Genomic DNA, 15,996 nt, shown 5'->3' on the forward strand with positions numbered 1-15,996 from the left:
ATCACGGTAATAATACAGAAAAAAATGGCGCACATATAGGCATCTATTGGGTACACAACTGGAGTTTGAACGCTGAATTTCAGGTTCCTGACAACAAAACAACTCTGCTAATAAATTGTCGATGAAAAGAGAAATCTATTACAACATGGCAAATTTATATTAGTATAACGAAACATTAAAATTTCAGGAAGTCGGAGAGGATTCAAAGTTAGCGAAAAGTTTTGATAGATTACGTTCAATAGTGAGAAAAAAAGGTTTCCTTATATCCAAAAGTAAAGAGACTGAGAAGAAATCCAAGTTAGAAGAGTTAGTCAACGAATTTATGTTGCAACATCGCGCCATGAAGGAGACAAAAACCTCAATTCCAAGTGAACAGCGGTTTTCAGGCTCCATTCAGGAAACCATATTATTTCCCCACGACAATATCTATAGTCATAGTTATCAGGAAGCACTTAACAGGTAACAATTATAATCGAATATAAACTAATTCTCATTTTTTCACGTTTAAAAATCTTGTATAAATCTTAATAATCTCTTTATGGTTAAGACTTATAGTATGTTTATGACTATGTAATAGATTTTATTTATTAATGAGGTGTTGGTATCAGTTCGTATTAGTTCATGAAGGCAACCCCCCCCCCCCAACACGCGAAGCCGGCCTTAATTAGGGTCCTTCAAAAAAGAGCGTACCAATTCTTGAAAGACCGGCAACGCACTTGCGAGCTTTCTGGCAATGGGAGTGTCCGTAGGCAGCGGTATCACTCAACATCAGGTGAGGCTCCTGCCCGTTTGCCTTCTATTACATAAAAAATACTTTAATTAAGTATAAGTTTATTTAGAATGTGTTTTATAACTGATTATCACCATCATCAACCTATTATTTTGGTGCATCCTCCTCCAGTACGCCCTTCACTGGCCTCTGTCTCCACCTAGTTGGTGGGCGGTCGCGCAGTATTTTGTTTTGCTGGTATCCATAAAAGAAGCCTGCGGGTCAATCGGTTCTTGTCATGCGCGCCACGTAGCCTGCCCACCGCCACTTAAACGTTGCGACAGCCCTTACTACGTCACACACGCCACTCCTTCCACTTTTGGCTTCAGTTCGAGAGAAAGAGATGCCAATAATTGCACGCTCCATCGCCCACTACGCGACTCTCAGACTTTCCACCGTGAGTAGTGTGAGCGTAATAATTTCGGCCCCACAAGTTAAAACAGGCAGGAAGCATTGATTAAAGACTGTACGCGCCAAGGCTGTACATTTTGCTCACTCAGGCTTTCTTAGAATTAAAAGCGTGATGATGATTCCTATGCACGTACATAACTTTGGCATGTGCCGAGGTTCGTACATCATCACGATTTTAAGTGTTACGAAGGGAGTACTCCCCGCATTATCTCTCCATTTGTCCAAGTGAATGAATATTTTGTTTGAATTAGTGTCCACTATTAATTTTATTGCAAATAGATATAGCGCATATATCTAACATTCGAATTTCAGACCCCACTAAAATATTTAAGCTCCGAAGTGAGGCTATGGAATTCACTTTTCGTCCCTATTCGCTTAGATAAGGAGTTATCTATCTTTCTTTAAATCTCCACATTGTAATCATAACTTCGTACCATCGTGATTCGTGATTCATGTGCACTTTTTCTTTTTCATATAGTGTCCTTTTTAGTTTAGTTTTTATTCTTATTTTAGTTTTGTCTAAATAACTATATGTATTTTGTATCTGTACTTATTGCTTGCCTTACCTAAATTTTTTTTTCATATTTTTCACAGCGGTTGCCTAGAATAGATCGCTCTAAAGCGATAAGGCCGCCAGTTGCCCCCTTTTCATTTAATTATATCATTTGTATTATATTCCTGAAACGAAGTATTAATAAATGAATAAATAATAAAATACATAAAATTACGGGACACATTGTTAAAAAAACCCTTGAATTTGGATCTTGAATTTGTGCCGATTTCGTGGTAATTTTTTTGTTTGTACATAAATTACTAATATTTGTTACAGGCCAATCTCTGTAGGGTCCGATTTCGCGTATCCCCATCTCTACCAAATGGGTAACCATGGCAGCCAAGAAACACTAAAGGATGTCCGGGATTTGGCGACTGAACATAAAATAACCAGTATCAGAGAGGATTCAAAGGAAAACCTCGACGATACGACCGACCAAGTTGCCGCTCAGAGGCTTCTCAATCAGATGTCCTCGGGATATCACACTCAACCGTCTGATTCAAGGGGTAAAATAACATAAAATTAGCGCTACCATTACGTTTCGATCATTTACTTTATAGAGAAGTAGGTGATCAGCCTTTTGAGGTTTTGTGGTGGATTTTGGGGTCATTTCATTCACTATTCGAGCAAGTGTTTAATGCGCATAAAGAAGAACAAAGAAAACTCCAACCGTAGTGGGCTGGACTGGATTGGATATTTTTGATGGTAGATACTGAATATAGTAAGGGCAATACACAGAAATTTATTGACTTTTGCAGTTTAATCCGACCAAATTAAGATCCACACTAATCCCATGAACTGTAGTTCGGTTCGGTTTATTTCGGATTACTTTGTACTAGATAGACTAGACATATTTTTTTCTTAATTAACATATAAAATAAACCATGCTGGTAATTAAATAAATTAAACTTTTGTATTTCAATGCCAGGCTTTTGGTTGCTAATTTTTTCGCTACAAATATGTTATGAAGGAAACTAATTTCTGCCTTGGTTTTTATTTTGCTCAAATTTATATGAATCGATAAATTTAGATTATTATGCAACTAATATTTTAGACGACAATGACGTCTACGAGATGACCCAAATATCATGCAAGACTACACCGGAGAAAACCCGACGGCAAGAATCGGCAAAATTTACCAGAGATATCATCAAGAAGCCCGGAGAAGAGGACATGAAGCGTCCATGGCAAACCCTGGTCTCATACGTAGATGAGTTAACCGTGGGCGGAAGGAAGAACTCGCAAGGACAATACACTGACCCGATGGGAAAATTTCCAGGATTTGGAAAACGGAAAGAACCAAAAGATCCAGAAAATTGCTTTCCACGTCAATGTTATAAAGCGTAAGCCAAAAATACTTCTTCTTCTATATAAAACCAGGGGTGTGGGCCTTTCATCTCGGCCTCATCTGTGTCTGTTCCAGTAGCTACTTTATTCTACAAGGCAAGTAGGTGATTTCCCTTCGCCCCATAAGCGAATGCCGGGGTTGCAACGTGACATGCCTCCAACAGGAAATAATTGTTACGTAACCGGTTCTAATAAATCCAACGAGTTGAAGAAGCTGAGTTTGATCCTCGAACGTCGAGGCAGAATACGAAATTCCTCCCGTAACATCTCAACGTACGCCGTGCGCACCACCACTATGGGGAGCCAGCTCCCCACTGAAGCACTTCCGAACCAATTCGACTAAGGGTTCTTCAGAGCGTACCAATTATTAAAAAGCCGGTAGCGCATTTGTGACCCCTTGGGAATTAAGTGTCCATGGGCAGCGGTTATCACTTAACATCAGATGAGCCTCCTGCCCGTTTACTCCGTTCTATAAAGCAATGGTATTTACTATAAGTAGTGTTTTACTTATTTGCTATATTCAATTGTTCAAATGAGATCTCATCAATTTGTCTTGAACGTTTTAGTGTTACGTCTGACTACTAGATGGCGCTAATACACATTTCATACAATATTTTACATAGACCGTTTAAAACTTGTGGAGCATTTAGCAGTTTAAAAATATTTTTATAATTTTACAGCTGTTCTTGTTGGGATGCCTGCGTACAAACAAAGTTGGGTCAGAAGTGGATTTTCATACGCACGTATATCCTTCGTTACGTGGACACTCCCGCGTTCGAATGGTTCGTGTTGGTGCTCATCTTCGCGTCCAGCATCACTCTGTGTTTCGAAGACATCCATTTGGAAAAAAACATACCGCTTAAGAAAATATTGTACTGGACCAATCTCAGCTTCTGCATGATCTTCGTGATCGAGATGTTCTTCAAATGGATCGCTTTGGGGTTCTACAGATATTTTACGAGTTTCTGGACGCTATTAGACTTTACGATAGTTTTTGTGAGTATAAATTTATTATTCTTCACTTAGTATGTAATTTGTATATTAAAAAAAATCTATTTGACACTCATGTGTTAAATCAGTGTTCATACACTTATTGCATACAATACACACATATGCAAACATTACTTATAAATATGTTTAATGAATAATAAATTTACTTTTTATTACATAGTACAGTTAAAAAAAATATGGCGCTCCAACATTTTTTAAGTCTGGGCCTCAGGTTTCTGTATCTATTTCATAATCAATTGTCAATCTAAGAGGCAAGTAGGTGATCATCTGCCTGACACACGCCATCGACTTTTTGGGTCTACAGCAAGCCGGTTTTCTCAAGATGTTTTCCTTCACCGTTCGAGCGAATGCTAAATGCGCTCATAGAAAGTTCATTTGTGCACAGCCGGCTATCGACCCTCCAACCTGAGGGCTGAGATTTGCACTCTGAAGCCACTAGGCTAACACTGCTCTCTCACTCTCTCATAATACAGTTACCATATTTTTAATAAACCCACTGCTACAAAAAACATTCAAATAAAAAAAAACACTTAAGTTTCTCAAATCATGATATCTTGATATATTTCTACTAATAATTACTAATGAGTCAACTATTACTTTTTTAGTAGTACACACATATATCGTTTAGGATTAAATACTAATCTTATTTAGTACTTTAAGCAATTTTGCCATTCTTTAAAATGTAGCAATAAAATTAATTTATTCAGAAAATACATGCACTATGCTTTCAGTACTAAGCCAATACGATAATGTCGAGAGAAAATCTAGTAATATCTAGTAATATCGCCACTCTCAACACACTCTGTGAACAGCATCCATAACGTTTTTGTTGGGATCTGTTACTGATTACAAGGAATCCGAGTTATTGAGGACTAGTGTTCATCAATAACTCGCAAATATAAAAATTTTAGCGTTTTAACCATTACATCATGTTGCAGGTTTCAGTGTTTAGTTTGTTGATAGAAGAGAATGAGAATTTAAAAGTATTACGCTCTCTAAGAACATTACGAGCCTTGAGACCTCTGAGAGCGATTTCAAGATGGCAAGGCATGAGGATTGTAGTTAATGCCCTAATGTATGCAATACCTAGTATTTTCAATGTACTACTGGTCTGTCTAGTGTTTTGGTTAATTTTTTCGATAATGGGCGTGCAGTTTTTTGGCGGGAAGTTTTTTAAATGTGTGGATGAGGATGGAGATTTGTTACCTTTAGAGGTATGTATAAATAAATTACAGTCAAATCTGAGTAAGTTACAACTATCCAGCTGCAATTTACTAAGCGAGAAATCTCTATTATTAGAGTATTTATCAGGTCCCGTCAAATCGTAAAACCTCTATAAGTGAGAAACATGAAATGTGTATTACTGACAATCAATTATCACGCGTGAACCTCTTTAAGTGAGATTGTTATTATCTATACCTCAATTTAGTGAGAAACCTCTATAAGAGAAAATGAGATCTCGGTTCTTTTGAGCTCTCACTTATCCAGATTTGACTGTACATTTTGATTTCCACTGTTCACTCGTTCATCGCATATAACTGGTTACGAGTTGAATTTCCGGCGAATAAAAAATAAGGCGTAATTACTATTCTCGTGTAACAGCAAAATCTTACCTTTGGCGAACGGAAAAATGCGCATAATCGCTTTATAGTTTGATTAATTAGAATAATCAGTGGCGCTGCAACCTTCTATTAGGGCCTCAGATTGCTTTATCTAATTCATGATAATTTGTGACTCTAATAGGAAAGTAGGTGATTAGCCTCCTGACAGACGCCGTCGACTTTTTTAATTTTAAGGCAAGGTGATTTTCTCACGATGTTTTCCTTTACCGTTCGAGCAAATGTTAAATGCGCACATAGATAAAAAGTCTGTTGGTGCACAGCCAGGGGTTGCACCTACTGCTATAAAGCTTCTAATTAATTTATATTTTCAGATAGTTAATGACAAGTGGGAGTGTTATTATAACAACTTCTCATGGATAAATTCTAAGATATCTTTCGATCACGTCGGTATAGCGTACTTAGCGTTATTCCAAGTAGCAACTTTCGAGGGTTGGATGGAGGTGATGGCTGACGCAGTGGACGCCAGAGGAGTAGACCTTCAACCGGCGAGAGAAGCCAATATCTACGCCTATATTTACTTCATAATATTCATTGTATGCGGATCATTCTTCACACTTAATCTATTCATAGGAGTAATTATAGATAACTTCAATATGCTCAAAAAGAAGGTAAGCCAGCTGTCAAATTGCCTGACGTTTGACATTTGTGATTAACCGCTCTCTTGTTACAGTACGAGGGAGGCGTGCTAGAGATGTTTCTGACGGAGAGCCAGAAGCATTATTACACCGCGATGAAGAAGTTGGGCAGAAAAAAGCCACAGAAAGTAATAAAAAGGCCGAGGAACCAATTTTTGGCGATGTTTTACGATTTGTCGAATTCACGTAGATTTGAAATAGCAATATTCGTATTGATATTCTTGAATATGCTCACGATGGGCATAGAGCATTATGACCAACCGCATTCCGTTTTCTTCGTGCTAGAAGTTAGTAACGCGTTTTTTACAACGGTTTTCGGATTAGGTGAGTTATTTTTTATTGTATTTTATAAAAAGCTTTTGTGAAACTATACATAAATAAGTATGTATTTTTTTTTTCACTGATCGATATCTTCGTTTAATTTTATTAAATACTTTTATATCGGTCGCTACCTGCATCCATTTCTGGATGAAGGAACAAATAACAGATCCAATAGGCCAATACCCAAAAGGGGGCCATACTCAGAACTTTTAGTAATGGAAATAACAATGACGTTGTCTAAGAGTATAATAAACTAAAAAAGAAAGATAGACAAAAACAGAAGCATTTGAGATGTGGTGCTGGAGGAAAATGATGAAGATAAGCTAGACTGAAAAGAAGACCAATGAAGAGGTGGTGGGTATGGTCGGAGAAAAACGAAATCTGCTGAGTACCATAGAAAACCGCAGAGGGAAGATGATTTGACACCTGGTGCAACACGACAACTTCTTTAAGACCATCTTGGAGGGTAAGATAAAAGGCAGGAGAGGACGAGGAAGACCGAGAATAGCTTACATAGACCAGATTTTTTTTTTTTATAAAATAGGGGGCAAACGGGCAGGAGGCTCACCTGATGTTAAGTGATACCGCCGCCCATGGACACTCTCAATGCCAGAGGGCTCGCGAGTGCGTTGCCGGCCTTTTAAGAATTTGTACGCTCTTTTCTTGAAGGACCCTAAGTCGAATTGGTTCGGAAATACTTCAGTGGGCAGCTGGTTCCACATAGCGGTGGTGCGCGGCAAAAATTGCCTTGAGAAACGCTCAGTCGTGGAACGTCGGACGTCGAGGTGATACGGGTGGAATTTTGTATTTTGCCTCGACGTCCGATGCTGAAACTCAGCTGCAGGTATTAATCCGAACAACTCCTCTGAACACTCTCCATGGTAAATGCGGTAGAAGATGCAGAGTGACCCCACATCTCTACGCAACGCCAAAGGATCGAGCCGCTCGGAGAGGGATTGGTCATCGACGATTCGAACCGCTCTTCGTTGGATACGGTCAAGTGGAAGGAGCTGGTACTGGGGAGCTCCCGCCCAGAGGTGAGAACAGTGGGGTATTCCATGTGGGGCCGTATTTGCGCTTTATAGAGTTGCAAGCGGTGGCCCGGAGTGAAGTACCGTCTCGCCTTGCTGAGCACACCAAGCTTTTTGGAGGCTAATTTAGCCTTTCCCTCCAAATGACCGCGAAACTGAACGTCGTTCGATATGTCAACGCCAAGTATTCCGATGCTGGCTGTGGCTTCAAGAAGAGTGTTTTCGAAAAGAGGAGTAGCGACAAAGGGTATTTTTTTCGCGGAAAACGCGCAAACTTGTGTCTTCTTGGGGTTAAATTGGACTAGGTTTAGTCTACCCCAGTCCGAGACTCCACGTAAAAGAGTTTCGACTTCAGACACAAGTTTGTTCCGGTACTCATCGACAACTGCCCGAGAAATACCTGCCCGGCCAGTGTAAAGAGTATCCCCAGTGCTGTCGTCCGCATAGCAATGAATGTTGCTAAGTTGCAACATGTCATTGATATGCAGAAGAAACAGGGTCGGGGACAGAACACAGCCTTGTGGGACCCCAGCGTTCACGGGTTTAAGGTCGGAACATGCTCCGTCGACGACGACCTTGATGCTCCGATCGGCTAGAAAGCTGGAGATCCAGTCGCATAATTTCTCAGGAAGCCCGTAGGCTGGAAGCTTCGAGAGCAGTGCTTTGTGCCACACCCGATCGAAGGCTTTCGCTATGTCCAAACTAACCGCTAGTGCCTCCCCCTTGGACTCAATTGCCTCTGCCCATCTATGAGTAAGGTATACTAGAAGGTCACCAGCCGAACGACCACGACGAAAGCCGTACTGATAATCGCTAATCAGCTGGTGGCCCTCTAGATAACTCAAGAGCTGGCCATTAATAATGGATTCCATTATTTTGGAGAACAAGGAGGTTATTGCGATTGGGCGATAGTTGGATGGATCAGAGCGATCGCCTTTTTTAGGGATCGGATGTATCGAAGCGGTCTTCCAGCACTTCGGGACAGTGCCGAGCGAGTACAGGTACCGGAAAAGGCGCGTCAGGACCGGAGCCAACTCAGGAGCACATGTACGCAGCACAATTGGAGGGATACCATCCGGCCCGCTCGACTTATGAATGTCCAAGGAAGATAGTGCTCTGCGAACAGCACGTTGCCGGAATGTGATTTCCGGCATTGAGTTATCACACCGCGAAATCGCCGGTGGTGATCTCCCCCGGTCATCCAAAGTCGAGTTGGACGCGAAGAGACAGCCCAAGAGGTCGGCCTTCTCCTTCGCAGTGTGGGCGAGCGAGTCATCCTCTCTGTGCAGCGGTGGTATCGATGGATGACAAAAATTCCCTTGTACAGCTTTGGCGAGAGACCAGAAGGCTCGGGTCCCAGAAGGGAGTTGGGCCAATCTCTCGCCAAATCTGGCGATGTGCTCTGACTTTGCCTTAGCGATTTCCCGTTTGAAGGACCTGGAGGCTGAGTTATATGCTTTTTTATGTTCGCTGGTATTGGCATCACGAGATATCGCCGCTTCCGCCCATGCATTAAAGCATTCTCGCTTTCGACGCGATGCCGCCTTGCAAGAACGCTTAAACCAGGGCTGTGACTTGCCACCGATCGGCACCGCAGAGAATGGAATAAAAAGTTCCATGCCCTGTAGAACCACTTCGGCGACAGAGGCAGCGACGGAATCTGGAGCTTCCGACGAAAAGCACATAGGCCCCCAAGGGTAGGACGCAAAGAAAGACCGCATCCCATCCCAATCTGCTGACCGATAGTGCCAAATACGACGACAACCCGAAAAACGGGGCCGAGGAGGGCGCGTAGTAGGCACAGTACTCCGGACCACACAATGATCCGATGAACCCAATGGCGGGTCAACAGAGACTTGATAGGTCTCCGGATGTGAGGTCAGCAGAAGGTCCAACAAAGAGGGTTTATGACCATCCACATCCGGTATTCGCGTAATCGCAGGGACCATTTGTGACAGGTCGTAAGCTAAAGCAAAGTCGTGAAAGGATCTTCCCGCGTGATCGGTGGTTTCCGAACCGAGCCAATCGGCATGGTGAGCGTTAAAATCGCCAAGTATCACGATTTCAGCGGTAGGAACCCCTTCGAGCAGGGAATCTGTAGCCATTTGGATGTGCTCAATGAGTCGCTCAGTTTCGGTATTTCCGCTATGGGACCTATACAGGCATGCCTAGAATCGCGGATGGTCATCGCAGTCTACGCGCAGCCAGAGGCTAGATAGGTCCCTTCCTTCAAGCGACCCGAGGCGACGAGAACAGATATCCTCTCTGACGTACACGCAAACTCCCGCCCGCGGCACAAATGAATGTTCCAATTTGTACCCCGGGTAGGAGAGGTAGGAAGTATCAGCCGGGAAGGATATCTGAGTCTCAGTAAGGAAGAATAAGGCCGGCTTCGCAGTTTCGAGGTGAAAGTGAACCGCGTTAAGATTAGAGTTGAACCCCCTAACATTGGTAAAGTCCACTGAGAGCGTGGAAGGGGATGCCTTCGGTAAATTCTTCCGTTTGCCCCGAGATCGAAACCTATAGTTTTTTGAGCAGTTTTTGCCCACCCCAGAATACGAAGGGCAGCCTGTGCATCCACCACCAAATACTGATTGTTCCGATGATGGACGCTCAGAGGGGGATTCTCCACAGCGGAAACGTGTGGTACCCCCCTGGGGTAATCTCTGTTTAAACTGCATCTTCATATTCTGGGGGGGGGGAATTGATGGGCTCCGGGAGTCTCACTCACCGCACGAAACGTGAGTACAATAAGATGAACCTATTGCATCACTTCACGCCGGTTTTCTGTGAGACAGTGGTACTGCCCCGGTCGTGCCTGCCCGATTGGCTGAAGCCCGAAAGCAACAGCATGGCACTCCCACTTATAGCATGGCACTCCCACTTATAAATGATCAAGGAAAAATCTGAGGTCGCAACATACCAGGAGGTCAAGACACTGACGCAGAACCGCTCTGAATGGCGATTAATCCACAGACAAGAAATCGACTCTTAAATTTGAAAAGAAGAGTATAATAACAAAACCCACTTGATTTATATTATAGAATGGAATTAATGTCGCTTTATTATATTGTTTCCTTTGATTTGTGCTCAGTGTAGGCATATGTTTTATTAGTTTACCTATGTTCGAGTTCGATTACCAGGATAATACTAAAACTTTTTGTTATGTTATGTTTATAGCACGTGTGTCTTAAGTAAGATTTTAAATAGCCCTTCCCATAGTACCTTATCTGATTGCGACGTGCTCGTAATACCTATGTAAAATTTTGATGAAAATTTTATGATGAGAAATATTTTTCCCTTTCTTCGTGTGAATACTGTGAATACGTCTGCTCTATACTCCATTGGGGAGGCGAATGGTGGCTTATGATTTAATGTACATGTATTTTTTCAGAGGCAATAGTCAAAATTATAGGTCTAAGGTATCATTATTTCACGGTCCCGTGGAACGTATTCGACTTTCTTCTAGTCTTGGCCTCAATATTAGGTATATTAATGGAGGATATCATGATTGATTTACCAATATCGCCCACGCTTTTACGAGTAGTACGAGTTTTTCGCATAGGAAGAATTTTAAGACTGATTAAAGTGAGTAGCCTTTTTCTTTTCGAACTAAAGAGTTAGTAGGCAGTTTTTCGCGCGCACCATCATTATGTTGAACCACGCTGCCCACTGAAGTTTTACCGAACCAATTCGACTTAGGGACCTTCAAGAAAGGAGCAATGTAAATGTCCATGGGCGGTATCACTTTACATCAGATGAGCATCCTGCCCGTTTGATGCCTGTTCCTGATTATTTCACTGTTGACAGTTGAAGATTTTTTTAAATAATAGAAAGATAGGTCATCAGCCTTCTGTGCCTGACATATGTCGACCTCTTGGGTCTAAAGCGGACCGTTTTCGTTTCCAAAAATAACAGTAGCTTAAGCTTCCAATAACGTGTGCTAAAGTGATTATATAAACTGGTTCCACATAGTGGTGGAGCGCGTTGCTGCCGCAAAACTCGCTAAGTTGCAGAAAGACGGACGGAATCTCGTATTCTGTCTTCCGTAACGTCCGATGATGAAACTTTCCATTTTTGAAACGGACAAATTAATGTAGTTTTTTATAACTGTCCTGCAGGCCGCTAAGGGTATAAGGAAACTACTATTCGCACTGGTCGTGTCTCTACCGGCCCTCTTCAACATCGGTGCCTTGCTATCATTGATAACGTTCATCTACGCTATCATCGGGATGTCTGTGTTCGGCCACGTGAAAGAGCAAGGTGCATTGGATGATATCGTCAATTTTCAAACGTTTGGTAGGAGTATGCAGTTACTATTTCGGTATGTTTTATATCTATTTAATTAAGTACACCACATCATAGATAATGCATAATCTACAGTTTATGTTACATACGATAAATCTATTCTAAATACATGTAATTACGGGGAATATAAATTTTACAAAAAAATCTTTAAAATTTTCTTTAAAAATACATATAAGCTTAAAAACGCTTTTATTTTAATTGATCAGCCCACTACCGAATATATCAAGCTCTGTATAAGTGGTATTTACGAAGAATTCGAATTGATTTTTTAGGTGACATAGTTTAACATACATTTTTTTTTTTTTAATAATTTTATGGCCTGGTAACGAGACCTTTAAGCCAAAAAAAAAAAAAAAGATATAACATACATTATACATACACATGGACAATTATACAGATGTAGATTAAACGATCGCTGTCATATAAGGCTATGTTTGTCAAAATCTCATGTTGACTGTATTTAATAATTGTTTTCATGCGACCCATTGAACCATGGTACTATTTTTTCATATGAAACAAACGAATATTCTGGTAACCCATCTGATCCTTTAATTATACCATGTCCTTGTGTTTAGATTTTTTTATGTAGAACAGGGCTAATGGCTAGGAGGCTTATCGGAAAGTGATACCGCTCATAGACGATATCGGAAGCGTTACGATTGTCATTCTTTAGGCAAATAAAAGGAATGTTATATTTGTCGGAGACCTATCGTGTCACGACCAATATTGACATCATCATTAGGGAGTTTAGTGGGCGTCATGTGCGCACACGAATAAATTTGGTACAATATCTAATTTAGATGACATTTAACAATACAAATAACACTAGCTTAAAATTTTAACGAACATCGCGTCCAGGGCGTGTAAAATTAGAAGCATTTCATATAGTTTTCTTTATTGACGTTCATAAGTGTACATTGTGTTACCTATATGAATAAATGACTATGAATTGAATTTTAATTTTGAGTAGGTACTGCCTTGCATTCCCTGAACGTACTGTCAAAAGTCAATGAGTTGCCGCGACCCCACTCCAGGCATTATGCTCTACTCTGGTTGGTCGTAACAAGTATTATTACTTTTAATATGTCATTACTTAACGAATAAAAGTAAGGAATCATTATTCCAAACTATGAAAGAATTAAATAATAACAAACTAAATCTTAAACGTAATAGAAAAAGTCTTTTATTGTTTTGTATCATTGGATTAACCAAAGCAACAATAAAAATCTACGGTCTTTTTATCGGTTATTGAGTCGATCTCAACATATTTATAACAAAAATATTAATTGTAAAACAAATCTCAACAATACGTAGAAAAAAATCCTCTTCATGAGTCAGGCTTGTTTAATCTTTTTTATTAAACAAACACATTACCGAGGTTCTTTTATTTGTTTTACCTTTTCAGTCTAATGACATCAGCGGGATGGAACGATGTCCTAGAATCACTTATGATTCAGCCCCCAGACTGTGAACTCGGTGATCATGGTCACTCAAATGGAAACTGCGGAAGCCCCCTCTTAGCGATCACATACTTCACTTCATTCATTATTATTAGCTATATGATTGTGATAAACATGTACATAGCGATAATTCTAGAGAATTTTAATCAAGCTCATCAAGAGGAAGAAATTGGTATAGTTGAAGACGACTTAGAAATGTTTTATATTCGATGGTCTAAGTAAGTATTAACGTAATCGTAATTAAAAAAAATCAACTTTCAAAAATTATATGAAACACATAGTTTTCATACACCTACTATGCGATGTGTTCGCCGTTTTATGTCTGTGCTAGGATTTCTGTATCTGTTTCATGATCATTTGATAATTTTATAGGCAAGTAGCACGACGTCGACACATAGAAAGAAAGTCCATTGGTGTACAGCCGGGGATCGAAACTACGACCTCAGGGATGAGAGTGGCATGCTGAAGCCACTAGTCAAACACTGTTCAAACCCGTATTAATGTTGTGGTCATAACTAAAAGTTAGGAAGCTTAATATATAGCGGCCAATATATTATAGTATGTTTATAGCAGTGTTACCCAAGATTTGCGTTTCAAAAATTCTTATTCCTATATAACATAACAATTATTAATTTAATAAATTTAAATGGACGCGTTTTAGTAAGAGATTACTATGAAATTGTTTACGAAACAATAAGCATATTTTCAAAACACATAATGAAAAACTAAAATTCAAATTACAAATAATTTTAATAAATTTTCAAATAGCCTTAAAATCAAATTGCCCCCATGGGGCGTGGGTCTCACGTTGGGAAACATTGGCCTATAGTGATTTGTGAATAACATGCGTTAGTAAATTTCTTTAAGGAGTCCTTAATAAATTAATAAAGTAGATTTCAGCTCTAAGAAATGTTAGTTGTAAACACAGTTCTAATTTATATATTAATCAACGAATGTTTCCAGGTACGACCCCCACGCAACACAATTCATAAGTTTTGCTCAACTATCAGACTTTATAGCGTCTTTAGATCCCCCTCTAGGTATTTCTAAACCAAATACAGTAGCGCTAGTCAGCTTTAACCTACCCATTGCGAGGGGTAACAAGATCCATTGTTTAGACATATTACATGCGCTTGTGAAGCATGTGTTAGGACACGTGGAGGAGACAGATACATTCCGACAGTTACAAGAGCAGATGGATATTAAGTTCAAGAAGCAATTTCCAACAAGGAAGGAATTGGAAATCGTTTCTTCTACGAGAATATGGAAAAGGGAGGATAAGGCGGCGCGCACGGTGCAACGGACGTGGAGGGATTACCAGAAGTAAGTTTTGTGATTGTATTTTATATGATATAAAGAATGATTTACTATTTTAAAGAACCTCAAACTCATTGAGTGATTTATTTATAAGTCCAATAAATATGATGTCACAAATTTTACACAAGACACAGTATGTGTATCAATGATATAAGAACATAAAAAATTCAAACTAGAGTTATGTAAATTTTGTGTTAGTTCCTGATCTCATCTGTGCTGAAACTTGGCTTCAAACATTTTTTTTAAATAATTTGAGGATCCCTACTACAACCGCCACCGCAAACAGTAAAAAAACTAATTAGAACATAAACCTCATTAACAACGTAAGACAAAAAATTACAGTAAGTAGGAAGATTGTTGTAGAATATATCAATATTTTAAATATATGGGTTTCATTGGGCCGCTCTGCGACCAATCCTCGACTAGTTTCACCACCGGCTGGCCCTGGCTTATTACCAATCATGACAACTATTTCAGGCGTAAAAATCGCAGCCCATCACAAGAGGAGGAGAGTACTAAATGGTCACCCGGCGGTGGTTGGGGTGGCCGGCTTAGTGCTTTGCTCCACGTACGAAGGGGATCACACGCTTCAAGCAGAAAGTCTTCTAGAGCCTCTGACGCCTCCGATATCAGCGAGATCGGAGGCGCATGGCTCAACCTGCCGCTATTATTACTACCTGGAGCGCCACCTGGTGACCAGGTAAGCATAAAACATTTAGGAGTCGCATGTCAAGCTTCTAGGAGTTCTAGATGAGTCAGGTTTTAAAGGGTTTAGCATGGTTCATTTCAAATTATCTGTGTAAATGAAAAGATGGTATTTGTAGCTTTACTTGTATGTATAATGTGTATCTATAAAAATAAATCACATTGTTTCCCATTCCACTAGAACTTCACGTGCTTAAAACTAGGAATGGTGGGTCTTACACCCAATAAAAAACTTATGGGAAGCTTTACTATTTCGAAGTTTTTTGCATACTACACATTCAAACGACTATACCAAGTAAATGCCTCAAAACCTAGTGTAAATGCTAGATCATTAACATTTAGAATCATTATCATTTGTTTAATCGTCTTTAGGCTAGCGGTTCGGAGGGACCTCCCCCACGACGGAGGTCAGCGTACGGTTTGCCACTATTTCTTCGTCATCAAGACGCCGTAGATGAAGACGGTGGCCCGAAACGAGCAGGTTCATATGTAATGTTTGGCTTTTT

The 15,996-nt window shown here is 40.2% G+C and overlaps 1 protein-coding gene across 1 annotated transcript in view; it reads left to right on the forward strand.

The window, feature by feature from the left end:
- The window catches only part of LOC123716359 (sodium channel protein 60E-like), a 104,523-nt gene that overhangs the window by 86,200 nt on the left and 2,327 nt on the right, over positions 1-15,996 (forward strand). Inside the window, exons 16-28 of the mRNA XM_045672062.1 lie at positions 188-459; positions 2,010-2,239; positions 2,788-3,076; positions 3,761-4,076; positions 5,030-5,305; positions 6,025-6,321; positions 6,384-6,672; positions 11,095-11,288; positions 11,822-12,024; positions 13,414-13,686; positions 14,432-14,791; positions 15,263-15,485; positions 15,863-15,971. Of these exons, the coding sequence (XP_045528018.1) occupies positions 188-459; positions 2,010-2,239; positions 2,788-3,076; positions 3,761-4,076; positions 5,030-5,305; positions 6,025-6,321; positions 6,384-6,672; positions 11,095-11,288; positions 11,822-12,024; positions 13,414-13,686; positions 14,432-14,791; positions 15,263-15,485; positions 15,863-15,971 (3,331 nt within the window). The remainder of the gene's footprint in view (positions 1-187; positions 460-2,009; positions 2,240-2,787; positions 3,077-3,760; positions 4,077-5,029; positions 5,306-6,024; positions 6,322-6,383; positions 6,673-11,094; positions 11,289-11,821; positions 12,025-13,413; positions 13,687-14,431; positions 14,792-15,262; positions 15,486-15,862; positions 15,972-15,996) is intronic.

Source organism: Pieris brassicae, chromosome 11, assembly GCF_905147105.1.
Source record: "Pieris brassicae chromosome 11, ilPieBrab1.1, whole genome shotgun sequence".
NCBI classification, from domain to species: Eukaryota; Metazoa; Arthropoda; class Insecta; order Lepidoptera; family Pieridae; genus Pieris; species Pieris brassicae.